At 49.7% G+C, this 15,423-nt stretch overlaps 1 protein-coding gene across 1 annotated transcript in view; it reads left to right on the top strand.

The window, feature by feature from the left end:
- The window catches only part of DRG2 (developmentally regulated GTP binding protein 2), a 322,437-nt gene that overhangs the window by 181,402 nt on the left and 125,612 nt on the right, over window positions 1-15,423 (top strand). The window contains exon 7 of the mRNA XM_069645707.1: window positions 6,233-6,323. Within this exon, the coding sequence (XP_069501808.1) occupies window positions 6,233-6,323 (91 nt within the window). The remainder of the gene's footprint in view (window positions 1-6,232; window positions 6,324-15,423) is intronic.

Raw genomic sequence — 15,423 nt, 5'->3', positions numbered from 1 at the left:
ATTATTGGTGCATGATCCGATAGGATCCTTGGGCCGATGGATACCTCGTTGGCGTAGGCGAGGGTTTGGGAGCGAAGTTAGGAGGAGGTCAATTCTCGAGAAAGTTCGATGAACATCGGAGAAAAAGGAGTAATCTTTCCCGGTGGGGTGGAGCACCCGCCATGAGTCCACTACTTTCAGGGTTCTGAAAAGGCGCAAGAGGCTAGGGGCCAATTGAGTCAGTAGGAATAACGTGTGTTTCCAAGGACACAAAGATGGAACGTACCTTGGAATGGGCATGGGCCGTGGGTGAAGCCCGCCACAGTGGTAGTAATGATCTTGAGCAGGGTCGGAAATGGCGCTTTGCTGTAGAAGAGGGTCGGGCGCCTAGTCCGAGAGTGCAGCAATGGTTCCTGTAGTGTGACCTGAGTTCTGTTTACCTCCTCCTGTTGTTTCGAGGTGCCCTCGACCATGAGGACCGCCTGAGTTGCGGGGAGGGGGCGGCCTCCGGGTTCCCTGTCACCTCCGGGTTCGATGAGGTGGCTTCTTTGGGGGAAGACGGATGCATGATCTTGCTGGCATCTTCCAGGTGGCTAATTCTCAGCAGTGTACCATTAAATGAAAATTGCAGTGCCGTTGGGAAAAGCCATCTGTATCAGACCTGACGTTCCTGAAGGAAGAGGGCTAGGGGTCGGAGTGCTTTTCTCCTATGGAGAGTCAGGAGCGAGAGATCTTGATAAATCTGAAGAGGCGAGCCCTGGAAGGTGAGATCTCATGAGCGGCTGATGGCGGAGATGGCCTCTTTTGTGGAGAAGAAATGGACCCTAGTGATGACATCTGGAGGGAGGTCGATTCCACCCCCCCGGCCTGGGTGCAGTCTGTGGGTGCGGTCTAGCAGTAATTGGGGTTTGTCCAGTTGCAGAAGGAGGGCCTGGAACAAGTCCCCCACATATTCCGGCAGACTTTTGTCTGGGACAGAGGATGGGATTCCCCGATTCCAAAGGTTGTTGAGGAAGGCCCTGTTTTCCAAATCCTCCTGCTTGAACTCGAGGATTTCACACTTGTCTTGGAGAGCTCTAACTGCTTGTTGAAAGTCCCCCAGCGTAGTTGCCTGGTCCTGGGAGCGGTCCTCGACCTCCCCCAGCCTCTGCTCCACCTCAGTCACCCTGTGGTCGGTTTGCTCTAATTTGGTGGTGAGTTCAGTCATGCAGGACCTAAATTCGGCTTTAATATCTACCATGAAAGCTAATAAGTCACCCCTGGTGGCTGGGGGGGGAGGGTCACCCTTCACCTGGGGATCCTGTGGGGTAGGCCTGACAAGGTCAGGTTTTCTTCCTCTGTCCGGTGCTGTAAGCATGTTGGCGATGTCCGCATTTTTGCTGGCTTTCGTTTGTTTAGACATAGTGCTGGTTCGTGGGGCGGAAGAGATGTTGGAGGCTGGTTTTGCGTTTAGCTCCAGGGGCGCCAGTTTAGGTTTGGGAGTGCTGGTCTTAGAGTCTGATGGCGTGAAGCTCCCAAGCGTAGAGGCTCAGTCCCAACGTGTCTGAAGTTTTAGGTGAAGTATGTCCCCTCTATCTGGTGGGGAGTGGAGGTAAGTCACCCCGCCTCGTGAGGCGTAAAATCTGATGGGACCCCTCAGGTCTCAGGTTGGGGGAAGGAGCCTGAGTGGGGAGGTGGGCCGGGGCGCCCCAGGAAGTGGATGGCCGAAGAATGCGCCAACTTGGGAACGATGCGGGCTCCAAGCCACCTCATTGGAGGGGAGGGCAGGGGGCCGAAGCGGGGCAGCCGATTCCAGTGTATAGTCCTCCTGCACCGCAGACTGTGTGCACTACCACCGGTCCAGGGGGCCTAAGTGGATGGTTTAGCTGCCTGGCGGCTCTGCCTGCCCCTGCTGTGTGGTAGCTGTGAGTTGCAGAACGTGTGGGGGTTGCAGGCTGGGGGCCGTAGTTCTGGAGTTGGGTGCAGCTGGGCCTTCACCGCTTGCCAGATGGGGTCTGCCCCAGTGTATAATGAGCGAGGAGTGGGGTCATCAGTTTTGTAGAGGGAGAGGGGGTTCCTCCGCTTCTTTGGCTGAGGAGAGGCGCTGAGTAGGGGTATGGGCCGGGGCGCCCCAGGAATTGAGGGTGCTGGCTCAGTGCTGGTTGTGTTCTCACTCTCTGGCACTGTTCGGCGCAGAAAAGGGTCTGGAGAAAGTTCCACGGGCTGCCGGGGTAGAGGCCACCCCACTGCACCCCTCTTGGTGCGTGTTCGATAAGCTCCTCAGGTGGAGGCCCGGGTCAGGTGTGAGTTGGCCCCCACCCCTCCCTCCCCCCCCCCAGCAACTCCTACCTGTGGATGCGCTGTCTGCGCCGTCTTCTTCTCTGGTGCCAGTGCTGGTGTTGACTCCGCACAGGAGAGGGCCGTGGGCCGGCCAGGAGTGCGCCGCAGGAGATTCCCCCAGCCTTGAGGGGCACCACGGACCCCGCTGAGCGGCACGCCGGGGTCCGCTTGCTTTGCTGGTGTTGCGGGAGGGGAATCTGGGGGCTCCTCTCACTCGGCTCCGGGTCGGGGTTGATGCCGCATGTCTCCAAAAGTCTCAGGTTCCAGGACTACATCCGCTGTTGTTGGGGGCCGTCCTCGGGGCTCTGGAGAGCAGTGGTTGCCAGGAGGGCCATCAGGGTTGCCTCCGCTCTCCGGGAGTAGGTGCGATCGCCATCTTGGATTTTTGGCGCCATCTGGAGTTCAGGAGATCCGACGGAATTACTGCGTCCAGCTTAAGCGTTATGCTCTCCTCTCCGGACCAGTAGTGCCTTAGGTGTTCCGACTACCCTGGATGCTATTCGGGCCCCCGCTGGATAGCGGAAAGCTGCATATTTTTCGCTTTTACGGCAGGCTTCACTCGGCTGGCCTTAGGGGAGCAACCACATCAATGGCGCTCCAAGCCACGCCCTGCTAAGGCACTTCTTGAAGATAGCACAAGATAGCACAAAAGTCTTGCCCCATGTTATATGGAGAGTTTGTAGAAAAGAATCACTGTTGGGCCACAAGCTGGGAGGCTTGTGAAAAGCGAAGATGCAAGCAACTCTGCACAGTGCAGCATTTGCAAGTCTTCAGTGAGAGCAAGCAAGCTGCACACAACAAGAGGTAAGTACCCCTAGTTACACAGTACTTTGAGTCTGAAGAAAAGGGTCCAGCTGGCTTCTGTTCCTGTTGTAGTCCTGCAGATCCTGTTGTTCCTGGGCCTCAGTTATGGGGACACGATGGAGGGCGTCTGGGGACTCCTGCACTACCGTTTGAAGGTCGTGGCAGCAATGGGCTTACTCCTGATTAGCAGCACTTCACGGTTTCAACTACTCGCAAATAGCACCAGTGCAGTTCTTGGACACCTTGTGGGCTCCCATTGATTCTGGGATCCATCACTCTGTTGAGGTGACTCAGGCTTGGGTTGTCCTGCTTCGAGGGAGTCCTTAGGCTCTTGCTGGAGCACTGGTCCAGCTTAAAAACGATGCACTTGATTCTGGAGTTTCTGACCCCTATCACTGTGTTCCAGCAGCAGCAAAGAAGTACAGCCAGCAGGAAGAGGGGTTCCAGTCAAGTTTGTCTTGGGGTCAGTTGGTCCCACCAACCTAAGGGAAGAAGTCGTCCTTTCCATGCTTCTCTAGTCGATTCAAAATTTGGAGCTTCACTCGAGCAGGGCTTCACCAGGCAAACCAACGGTCCAGAAGGGTGCAGCAAGCTTCTCTTCCAGTTTATTTTTCGGTTCCTTCGTCCAGTGGTCGACTCTGCCTTCCTTGCAAAAGACCTCACCTTGTATGCAGGTTTCTCCCATTCATTCGCAGCCTAGCTGTCGCTCACACAGCAGGGTGGCTGTCCTCCAAGGTCCAAGGACAGCCAGTCAGCCAGCCAATCACCTTTTGGGTTCATTCCTGTAACAAAGGAGACTAAGCACAGGGAGTTTCGGGAGCCTCCCTCGCTCCCTGCCCTGCCAGACACGAAGGCGCCGGAGGCGGGCTTCACTAGTGAATCCCACCAAAGACTTAACGAACAAAGGGACCAAACCTGGGTTGGAGCGCAGAGTAAACCTTAAGAAGAACATCACAAGCAAGAAATGGTGAAAAAAGACAACCAGGGCCCTTTTGACAAAATGGGCACCCATGGGTGCAATACTGCAGCTGAGGATTCAGCCTGCGGTAAAAATGCACAATGGTAGGAAAAATAAACCACTGCCACCAAACGGCAAAAAAAGACCAGGCCATTTTGACAAAAATGGTACCCTTGGGTGCTTTACTGTAGTTGCGAACGCCATTTAGTGAGAAAAGGGTAACATAAAAACGTTACATGAGAAGCTAGACAAAGGGGATACTAGGTAACCCCTCCAGCACCCTAGGTCTAGAAAGTTACAAATGTAAGTAAAGCCAATTTCACTTTACTGCTCTGGGAAACAGTAGGTTATCCCAGAAGAGGTATTTAAACCTTGGGGAAATCTAACAGATTTCCCTGTGCCACTGCACTGAAGGTGCTGTGTGACACAATGTAAAAGATGTTTGTCAGACTCCATAACCAAAAGAAACACAAAGCTCAGAAATCACATTAAAATATATGAAAGAGTGGGTAAAAGGGTCTCACTCCCTCCAGGTTAATAAAATCAAGTCCTCAAAATCCAGCAAAGTTGCTGCTGATCTCTGAGGTGGAGGGAATTGGCAATTTTTTTTAAAAAATTCTCCCTAACAGTGACCCTCCTATACATTACCCCAGCTGATTTGACAGCCTGCGAGTAATAACAAACACTAAAAAGTCGTTGAGGTAAAACCACTGCCATTCAAGTAAACTTGCAATTGTAACAAAAACGTTAGTTGGAAGGTTATGCAGTGTATCCCCCCAGCACTCCACGTAAGGTGGCGTGTGCTGGCTCACTCTATAAAATGTAAAGAGGATGGGAATCGCACTTGACTTCTTGGGAAAAGTAATTCACGCTAGAGGTAATAAGAACTATTGAAAAGGGAAACCCAAAAGGGCAACTCAGCCTAAGCCCAAAAGTTTATAGGTAACTATAAATCCATACACACGCTATGGGGAGACATAAAAAGACTGAAAGACTAGGGATGAGGGGAAAACTATATTTCTCCAGCATTGGTATCTTTCATGGATTCACATGCTTAGATTATTCCCCGTCGTCAGGCTGGGAATATTCTAAGCGTGTGAATCCATGAAAGATACCAATGCTGGAGAAATGGAGTTACAGGTAAGAAACTATTCCCTTCCCCAGCATTGGATCTTTCATGGATTCACATGCTTAAAATATTCCCCGGCGTCAGGCTAGGAACCCTAACCGAGGGTTCCCAGCCTGACGGGGAATATTCTAAGCATGTGAATCCATGGAAGATACCAATGCTGGGGAAATGGAGTTACAGGTAAGAAACTATTCCCTTCCACTCAACTAGGGACAAGGAAAAATAATCACCAGGTTCAAGTAAAAAGTTCTGGGATTGACATAGGTCAGGAAGATTATTCACATTCATGAAAACCTTACCCAACATCCACTGCTCCCAAAACAAAATGAGTTAAGCAAGTGAAGTTAAAAAGACCTCACTCATAAAAATCGCGTTAGATCACAAAATATTCAGCAGGTATGCTGGGTTTCCCATTTAAAGAGGTGAAAATGCTGTCAAAAGAAACATCTTCCGTACATTTGGGTAGAAAATAAATGGGGGGTTTCTTATATCCAGCACCCTTGAGAGAAATAAGTTAGGCATAGGACATGAGAATTACCATTGTGTACAGTTGTGTGTTCTCTAATTTGATAACGTGCATGCTAGGCCTCTACCAGTTTGGTGGCTTTCTTTATTGGGGTCAATTAAAGGATAACTTTGATCTCTCCTTACCAACCATTTGATATCCACCTTTTCAGTTCGGAGTAAGGCTTGTGTCATAACCTGCACAGCCATTTCAGTTTTGAGTGTGTGAACGGCAATCGTTAAGTGACATACAAAGTATATTAATGTCCCTGTACTGCTACAGCCATTTGCTTTTACAGTGTTATCGCTATCCTCCGTCTCAAGTATTCCAAAATCCAGAAGATTGACAACATTGCTGCTTTAGACTAGTGAAAATGGTGACTTTGCCGATTAGATATTCCAGTCCGTGCATCTGCTGCAGAGATTTGAGTGCAATCTGCAATGTACAGGTTTTTGGTATGTTTTTAGGGTGGATTAAAATATATTTGTATACATCTGCCATTTTAATTTTCACCTTTTTGTTTCTTTTTTTCTTACAGCCAAAGAAAGGTGGTGGGATCTCCTTCAATTCTATGGTCCCCCTGACACAGTGCTCCGAAAAGCTGGTGCAGCTCATCCTTCATGAATACAGTATCCTTTCCCAGAAACACTAAAGTATTGCCTCTTTGTTTATCAAAAGTATACTTTCCTAATTGTATTCTTTTCCTGCTCTTTCACAAGGTATTATTTTGAGACTCAATACCAACCCTTTTGCTTCTCCTCAGGATACATGCTGTCTGTTGGGCGCTCTGCCTTAGATTAATTATTTTGTTTGCACACATCTTTAATTTTTGAAGCGTAAATTAATGTGGGAACAGGAAAAAGGTATGAGGGCAGGATTCAGAAATAAACACGTACAATTCTATGGATACAGTGCTGGCTGGCTGTGTGTGTTTAAATATGAATGAGGGAAAGAAAACAGCCTGTTGGGGAAAATCAAAAACCACAAACGCACAATACAAAAAATGACATTGGTGTCTTTGTTTCAAAATAGGTTTTAGTAGAAAGTAGGGGGGGCAAGGAAGTGGTATGGTAAAGGGTGGAGTGGAGTGGAGTGGAGTGGAGTGGAGACCAGAGCAGTGGGGATGGGTGGAGTGGAGTGGAGACCAGAGCAGTGGGGATGGGTGGAGGAGTGGTCAAGCACATGCATCATAGTCGGGGAAACAGAAGAGATCAGACTGCAATAGCACATTAATAATGTTAGGCTGGAGATTTCCACCTTTGTAACAATTTCACACATTATGCAAAATGTCAGTGAAATGCTAACAAAAGTGATGAGAAATAGTGATCGGGCATTTTGGGGCCTTAAAATTGTGTTTGTATAATTTGCTTCATGGAAGGGAATGGAAACCTACTATTGCAAGGAAACATGGGTTTGACCCCAATGACTGAGAGCATACAGAGATCACAAATGTGTTGAATAGTCTAGATGTGTGATTGAGTAAGTAGGTGAGATCTGATATACTTTGGTTATACGCTTGTAAAATGGCCCAAAAAACGATTGCTATTGGAAATGGTTCCGGTTATTGCTGTTTAGAGATGTTTTACAAACAAACACGATAGTACCAAGCTAGCTTGTATTTATTTGTGCTATCTTTCAAGTAGGTGATTTTGAGGCCCATTGCCAATGATAATTTGAAAAGGTGACCTATAGTACTATCCAGAAGACCGACCTGACCAAGAGTACAGGAGAAAATATTCCAAGATTTGGAGATGTTGCATATGCACCCCACACACCCCCAACCATAATCTCCATAGATGGATCTTCAGCTTGGCGCAAGAAATAAAGCATATGTTGCAGTGTTCAGGAGCATTTTCTGCAACACCTGCATTTTTATCAGCTTTCAGGTGGGCTCAGTGTAGTGTCGCCGGGATCATTGTGTTCTTGACTCAAACCAGTATGAGGTGTGAGTAAAGGCAGCAACTCTAGCACTGTTCAATCATCCTGTCATTTACAGTCCCACTCCACCATACCATCACAAACAGTCACTGCTGCCCTCAAGAGCTAGCCTTGTTCAAGGGTTTTCATTACAATTTTAAGGCGGGTCCAACTAATGTGTGTCTCTCTCTCTCTCTCTCTCTCTCTCTCTCTTTCTCTCTCTTTCTCTCTCTCTCTCTCTTTCTCTCTCTTTCTCTCTCTCTTTCTCTCTCTTTCTCTCTTTCTCTCTTTCTCTCTTTCTCTCTCTCTTTCTCCTCCTCTCTCTCTCTTTCTCCTCCTCTCTCTCTCTTTCTCCTCCTCTCTCTCTCTTTCTCCTCCTCTCTCTCTCTCTCTCTCCTCCTCTCTCTCTCTCTCCTCCTCTCTCTCTCTCCTCCTCTCTCTCTCTTTCTCCTCCTCTCTTTCTCTCTCCTCCTCTTTCTCCCCCCTCTCTTTCTCTCCCCCTCTTTCTCTCCTCCTCTCTCTCTTTCTCTCTCTCCCTGCTATCCCTCCACCCTAGTCCAAGTTTCCCTGATCCCCAATCACGAGAGATAGGTAATCCCACTGTCTTGCAAGTAATGAGGGCCTAAATGCCAGAGCCTCATCTAGGCGTCTCCTAACCGAACACTCCACATGTTTGTCTGAGATGTGATGGTTTTCTTGTGCCTGTAGCAAACACTCTGGTCCGTTCTATCACTTCCTTACTCTTTCTCTCCTTTACCTAAGGTTGCTCCTCCTCACTTCCCTCTATTACTCTGCTCCAATAACCGCTCTTCTCCATTCTCTCGTTCCCATCTTCCGCCCCACCTATGTTCAGCACTTTCACACTATCTGCTTCGAGCTTCTCTCCTTGTCAACTCTCCTCCTTCTACTACTCGCACCTCGCCTCACGGTTATGGTGCCCTGTTCACCATCCTCCACTAACTTCACCCTCTCCTACATGCAAACACGAACGCCTGCGTGTCCTACCATGACCACACTCGCTGGCCATCTCTTGCATATACCTTCACCCCTCCCTAGTGCTTCACTTCTCCATCGCCACTACTCCCACTACTGCCTTGACCCTCCTACTACATTCTCTCTCTCTCTCCTTAATTCCCCCAGACTTCTCTGTCTCGCTTTATCTCTTACCATTTCCACATATTTTTTTCTCACACAAGTGGTACCATGCTATCTCACAAACACCTTGAATGCACTATGCTCCAACTCTTCAACACTCTGCTCCTCCATCCAACCTCTGTCTGGTTTCCCAGTCCACCTCCTGCCATACCCCTGCTACCCACTCTTTGCCTTTTACTTTCTTCCCTTTTATACAGTGTGCCTTTTGCTTCTAATCTCGCCCTCCTCCCCACCCCCATTGGTTCCAGTGCTCCCCTCACACTGTGGGCCAATCTGAACCTACCTTTTCCCCAGAGACTGGGCTGCATAGGTAGAAGGCTTGAAAAGCTCCCCTGAGCTTTTTCCCCCGTCCCACCAAGGTTTTTGTAACCCCTGGCTTCTCTGCTGTTCTCCAGCCTGGGGTCTGGCATGGATTCACATGCTCGTGAATATTGCCCGTCAGGCCGGGAATCCGCAGTAAAAGAAAAAAGTTTCTCCAGCATTGGATCTTTCATGGATTCACATGCTTAGAATATTCCCCTTCGTCAGACTGGGACCCCTCGGTACACATATATAGCCTTTTCCAATAGGAAAACTTCCGACACTTTTGTGTCCTATCTACGTCCTTTTAGGACCCGCCTACGCATGCTCCGTAGTCCGTCCCCGTATAAGAGGCCCGCCCCCGCGGTTCCCCTTCAGATTTCAACCTTCTCCAAAGTAGTGGGATCTCCTCGCGTTGTCTTACTATTTTGTACAAGGTTGCATTACTGGAATTTGAGTACAGAAAATGTCCTCCGTGTCAGGAAAAGCGCTGTTCCGCCCATGCGCGACGTGCGGCTTGAAAAAAGTTTACGAGGGAGACGGACATATGGATTGTATATATTGCCTCCACCCTCATCATTCGGCGGATAACTGCGACATATGGAAAGGGTTTTCTCAAAAAACCCTCAAAGACCGCAGTCGATGACTGGTGGCATGGCTGAATGATGGAGCGGGGGCACACCCCCCTTCGGAGGTAGGCTCCACACAATCGGCAAAAACATCACGCCGCGCTACCTCGTCGGAACCACCGGCGAAGAAATCTCGACCGACGGAAAAAGAGTCGTCTGGAAGTCACTCAACTAGAGACTCCTCGTCAAAGAAATCATCTTCATCAAAGGAAAGGAAATCCTCCTCGGGCGATCATCATAGATCGACCACGAGTCGAGAGTCGAGTAAAAGCAAGCCAAGTGTGGAAAAGGCGGGACCGCCAAAACCACCTGCTAGGTCACCGTCGTCGACGGCGGCCCAGTCATCGGCCTCCACCCTGCCACAGGTGGCATCCACCGTCCCACCGACAACGACGTCGACGATGGCCTCGTCGACGGGGGTTCTACAGGAGGCCTGGAGGCCTGAAGTTTTTGATCCGATCCCCCCGGATACTTTACTACAAGAACAGGCTGTGTTGCTGTCCTCGGAGGACGAGAATGAGAGAATAGCTGGCCCAGCAGACCTAGGGCTACGAGTGGCTGACAAGTCGTCGACGAGGGGATCCGTTATACCGGTATCTGCCCCTCTTCTCAATCCTCAATCTGTTTTGTCGTTGGAAATTCTGTCCACGCTTCAGTCGTTGTTACAGTCGTTGGACCAGAGACTACCTCAGGCAAACCTGCCACAGTCACCCGTCGACGAGCCGGGCCCGTCCCGTCAACCGATGCACCTACGCACGCCAATCTCAGCACTGGCACAAGAGGAAGGTGAGCTGCCAGATTCGGAGTCTGACAGGGGAGCCATGTCGGATATCTCATCATCCCCCTCCAGGGATCCAACCTGGGAGTCAGAGGTGGAGTTGGAAACCCCTAGAAGCCCAGCTCACCCGTCCCCTCCGGACGACATTGCGTCATTCCATTCTATGATGGAGAAGGCATGCAAAGAATTTGGTTTGTCCCAGGAAGAACAGAAAAAGGACTGTTTTTTGTTCGACCACATGGGTAAGAGAAGGAGGTCTGTGTTCTCGATACCAATACTAGACCATGTATGGAAGGAGGGGTTGCAGACAATGCGTCACCCGTTTTCAGAGCCGGCAGTGAAAGGACGCCTGGAAAAAAAGTTTAAGGCTCCAGAGTCTACCCCCAATTGTTTATCCTCCCAACCAACGCCAGACTCGGTGGTGTTGGTGGGAGCGGCGAGGAAGGCGAAGGCCCAGCACAAGTGCACGACTCCTCCTGAGAACGAAGCGAGACGCCAAGATGCCTTTGGCAAAAAAGTGCTATCCGTGGGAGCGACCACAGTAAAGGCCGCAAACTCTCTGGCAATTGTTGCCAGATACGATAGGGGGATGTGGCACAGGCTAGCTCCGTTGCTTGATCATCTTCCGGAAGAGCATAGGAAGGCAGCGATGTTACTCGTCCGAGAAGGTGAGGAAGCCTCAAATCATGCAATAAACATTGCGGTGGACCTCGCTGAGTCAGGCTTCAAGCAAGTCAATAATGGGGTCGTATTACGTCGACAGTCATGGCTTAAGTGTACCTACTTCAGGCCAAAAGTACAATACAAAGTTTTAGATATGCCCTTTGAGGGAGACCTTCTTTTCGGTGAGAAGGTGGACGAAGCCCTAAAGGGAATGAAAGAGGACTCGGACACGGCACGTTCAATGGGTGCCCTCCAGAGTGGCAGAAACTACAAGTCTTTTCGTCCCTTTAGAGGGGCTTCAGGTAATTCAAGATTCTCTGCATCTGGAGACAGATCCTTTGGCAGATCTGCTTACCCCCTCTCAGGGATACAGACGTGCCTCCCAAACGGCAAACCGTCGCCGGAACTTCCAGACTTCCAGAAAAAGACCTTCATATCCGTCGTCGTCGAGAGACAAGCAAAATAAAGATCAGCAGTGACATACAACACACCGTTCTGGGGGGAAGAGTTTCAGCATATGTCGACGAATGGGAACGAATAACGACGGATCAATGGGTGCTGGATACTATAAGAAACGGACACTCTACAATTCAAACACAGCCCTCCGCAAATTCCACCTGCGTTCACCGCTCATTCCCATCTGAAGATACTGCAACAAGAGGTAACACTCATGTTAGCAAAGGGCGTGATAGAATTAGTTCCAACATCACAGAGAGGTCAAGGAGTCTACTCAAGATATTTTGTCGTAAAAAAGCCGAACGGCAAATGGCGTCCCATTTTAGACTTACGCAATCTCAACAAATCTTTGAAGAGCCTAAAATTCAAGATGCTCACTCTGCAGGAAGTGATCCGCGCCGTTCAAGAGGGGGATTTTCTAGCGTCCCTGGATTTACAGGACGCGTATTTCCATATTCCAATGTGTCGGAAACACAGGAAATTCCTAAGATTTGTAATAGGGCGGACTCACTACCAATTCACGGTTCTTCCTTTTGGGCTCAAGACCTCCCCCAGAACATTCACGAAATGCCTGGCTCCAGTAGCGGCCTGGCTAAGGAAGCAAGGCCACCATGTATACCCATACCTCGACGACTGGCTGGTAAGGGGATCCTCCCCAGCGTCGACCAACACAAGTTTACAAGCCACCATGCAGCTTCTACAACAGCTGGGATTCGCCATAAACTTCGAAAAATCCTCTCTGCAGCCATCGAGATCGCTGGTATTCCTGGGGGCACAGTTCGAGACCCAGTTAGGGCTAGTGAAACCTTCTCTCGACAGAACCTCAAGACTCAATCAACAAGCATGCCGACTACGGCGAAACACCAAGATCTCAGTGAGAAAATACGTTTTGGTCCTAGGGGCCATGGCATCCTGCATCCATCTGGTGGAAAACTGTCGCCTATTCATGAGGCCAGTCCAGGAATTCCTCGCGGACCGATGGACGCAGGCTCAAGGATCGTGGTCAGACAAGATAACCATCGACGACGACAAGCTGCTTCGGACCCTTCAGTGGTGGCAGAGTTTCCACAATCTGAACAACGGCGTACCCCTACAGGAGCCGGAGTTTCAGCGAACCATAGTCACGGATGCGTCCCTAACCGGATGGGGAGCTCACATGGGTGCTCTCCAAACGCAGGGTCGCTGGTCTCCAACAGAGTCACTCCTACACATAAACGTGTTAGAACTCAGAGCAGTACGATGGGCCTTGAAGGCATTCCTACCACACATCAAGAGCTCGCGAGTACGAACACTGACCGACAATACAACAGCCATGTTTTATCTGAGGAAACAAGGAGGGACGCGATCAAGAACTCTTTCCATAGAAGCCCAGAAAACATGGCATTGGGCATTAAAGCACGAAATTTCCATCGTGGCTCATCACCTTCCAGGAGTGAGGAACTCCCAAGCAGACTCCCTCAGCAGAAGCATGGCCCAGATACACGAGTGGGAAATGGACACAGTTCACCTGATGAAAGTGTTCGAGAAATGGGGTCACCCCCCTCTGGACGCCTTCGCGACCAAAGACAACATGAAATGTGAGCAGTTTGCAAGCAGATGGCCTCAAGAGGGCTCCAGGGGGAGGCATTCTCCTTCCCATGGACGGACATGTTCCTCTATGCTTTTCCCCCGTTCCCCCTCATACGGAGGACAATACAGTGGATAGGAAGATACAATTGCTGGGTAATTCTAGTGACACCATACTGGCCAAGGTAACCGTGGTTCTCCGACCTGCTTCACCTGTCGCTGGAACATCTCATAGGGTTTCCGAAAGCCCCGAACCTACTATCCCGGGACAAAGGCACGGTGTGGCATCACGACCCGGACAGTCTCAACCTTACAGCCTGGCTCCTGACTTTTCGGAGTTCGGTGCTTTAGACGTTTCGGAGGATTGTCAAAAAATTCTGCAGGCGGCTAGAGCCCCTTCTACAAACAAATCCTACTCCTATAAGTGGCGGAGGTTCTGAGAATGGTGTAGGGGACAACAGGGCCTACAACCGTTGTCGGTAACGCCGGAACAAGTTCTACCTTACCTGCTCCTCTTGGCGGAGAGGGGATTATCCTTCGCATCGATAAAGGTGCACCTGGCGGCCATCTCGAGGTTCACAAGGAAAAGGCAGTCGTCTCCTCTATTTAGCGACAGACTTGTAAAACACTTCATGAGGGGTTTATTTCGAGCTTTTCCCCCGGAAAAACGTTTCCCCCCCGACTTGGAGTCTCAACACAGTGTTGGCAGGCTTAATGAAACCGCCTTTTGAGCCTATGGCCACGTCCGACATAAAATTCATTTCGTGGAAGTTGGCATTCTTGATTGCTATCACATCAGCTAGAAGAATCTCGGAACTGCAAGCGCTGGTCGTAGACCCGCCATACCTAAGATTCTTTAAGGACAAAGTAGTCCTGGCAACTAATCCTATGTTCGTCCCAAAAGTTCCGACAGTGTATCACAAACACTCGTCCATTGTTCTCCCTACTTTCTTCGCCACATCATCATCGGCAGCAGAAAAAGCTCTTCATACCCTGGACGTTAAGAGGGCTCTGAAATTTTACCTACATCGTACACAGGAATTCAGGTCTACTAGACAACTGTTCGTCGCATATGGTCCGTCGACGAGAGGAAAAGCAATCTCTAAACAAGGATTGGCTCGATGGGTCTCATCGACGATTGCGTTTTGTCACTCTAAGGCCGGAAGGCCACTGCAAGGACATCCTAGAGCCCATTCTACAAGATCGATGTCCGCCTCAACAGCTTTATGGGCAGGAATTCCGTTGACGGACATATGCCAAGCTGCGGCATGGTCAGTGCCCCACACGTTTACCCGCCACTACTGCCTTGCCAGGCAGCATGCGGACGAGGTGCAGATGGGAAGAGCTGTCCTGCGCCATCCTATTCAGTAAGGTAAGCTCCACGCTGTGGAGAATCTGTTGTCTACCTTTTTAACGACAGTTTATTTTAGGTGGGTAAGGTTATATGCGGTAACTTATTCCTACTGTACATATGCATTGTGTAGTATGTTGAGGGTATATTACATTACATTCTCACCGCCGTCTCAAGTGTTACTGCTATACAATCTATTCTAAGCATGTGAATCCATGAAAGATCCAATGCTGGAGAAGGGAATAGTTTCTTACCTGTAACTCCATTTCTCCAGCATTGGTATCTTTCATGGATTCACATGCGCCCGCCAACCTCCCCGGAATGTAATGTATTTAATTGATAAATTTAACCCTTCCCACTTTGGAGGGGCCGAAATCTGAAGGGGAACCGCGGGGCGGGCCTCTTATACGGGGTCGGCCTACGGAGCATGCTTAGGCGGGTCCTAAAAGGACGTAGATAGGAAACAAAAGTGTCGGAAGTTTTCCTATTGGAAAAGGCTATATATGTGTACCGAGGGGTCCCAGTCTGACGACGGGGAATATTCTAAGCATGTGAATCCATGAAAGATACCAATGCTGGAGAAATGGAGTTACAGGTAAGAAACTATTCCCTTCACTTATAAACTGTCTTTCTCCTATAAAGCAATCACTGAGCTCTGGGTGACTGCCCTCTCCCTAAGCCCCTCCTCTGGCAGCCATCTTCAGATTTTTACCGCAAGTGTTGAGAGTCCTCGCGTTTCGCTCTTGAGCTTTTCTGCGTTTTCGTGCTTTTTTGCTAGGAAATTCCTTTTTGTTTGCTCTAGCCCGTGTGCTCCACCGTTTCTTCATCCGACTAATGGGGATCCGTTTGTCTGTGTCTTTCATCGCCCCTCAAGGGCAGAATCGTCAAGTGCTTTTCTTCGAAGATTCCAGAAG

Source organism: Ambystoma mexicanum, chromosome 2p (assembly GCF_040938575.1).
Source record: "Ambystoma mexicanum isolate Mex_15411 chromosome 2p, UKY_AmexF1_1, whole genome shotgun sequence".
Taxonomy (NCBI): domain Eukaryota; kingdom Metazoa; phylum Chordata; class Amphibia; order Caudata; family Ambystomatidae; genus Ambystoma; species Ambystoma mexicanum.
This window is presented reverse-complemented; position numbering and strand designations above follow the sequence as displayed.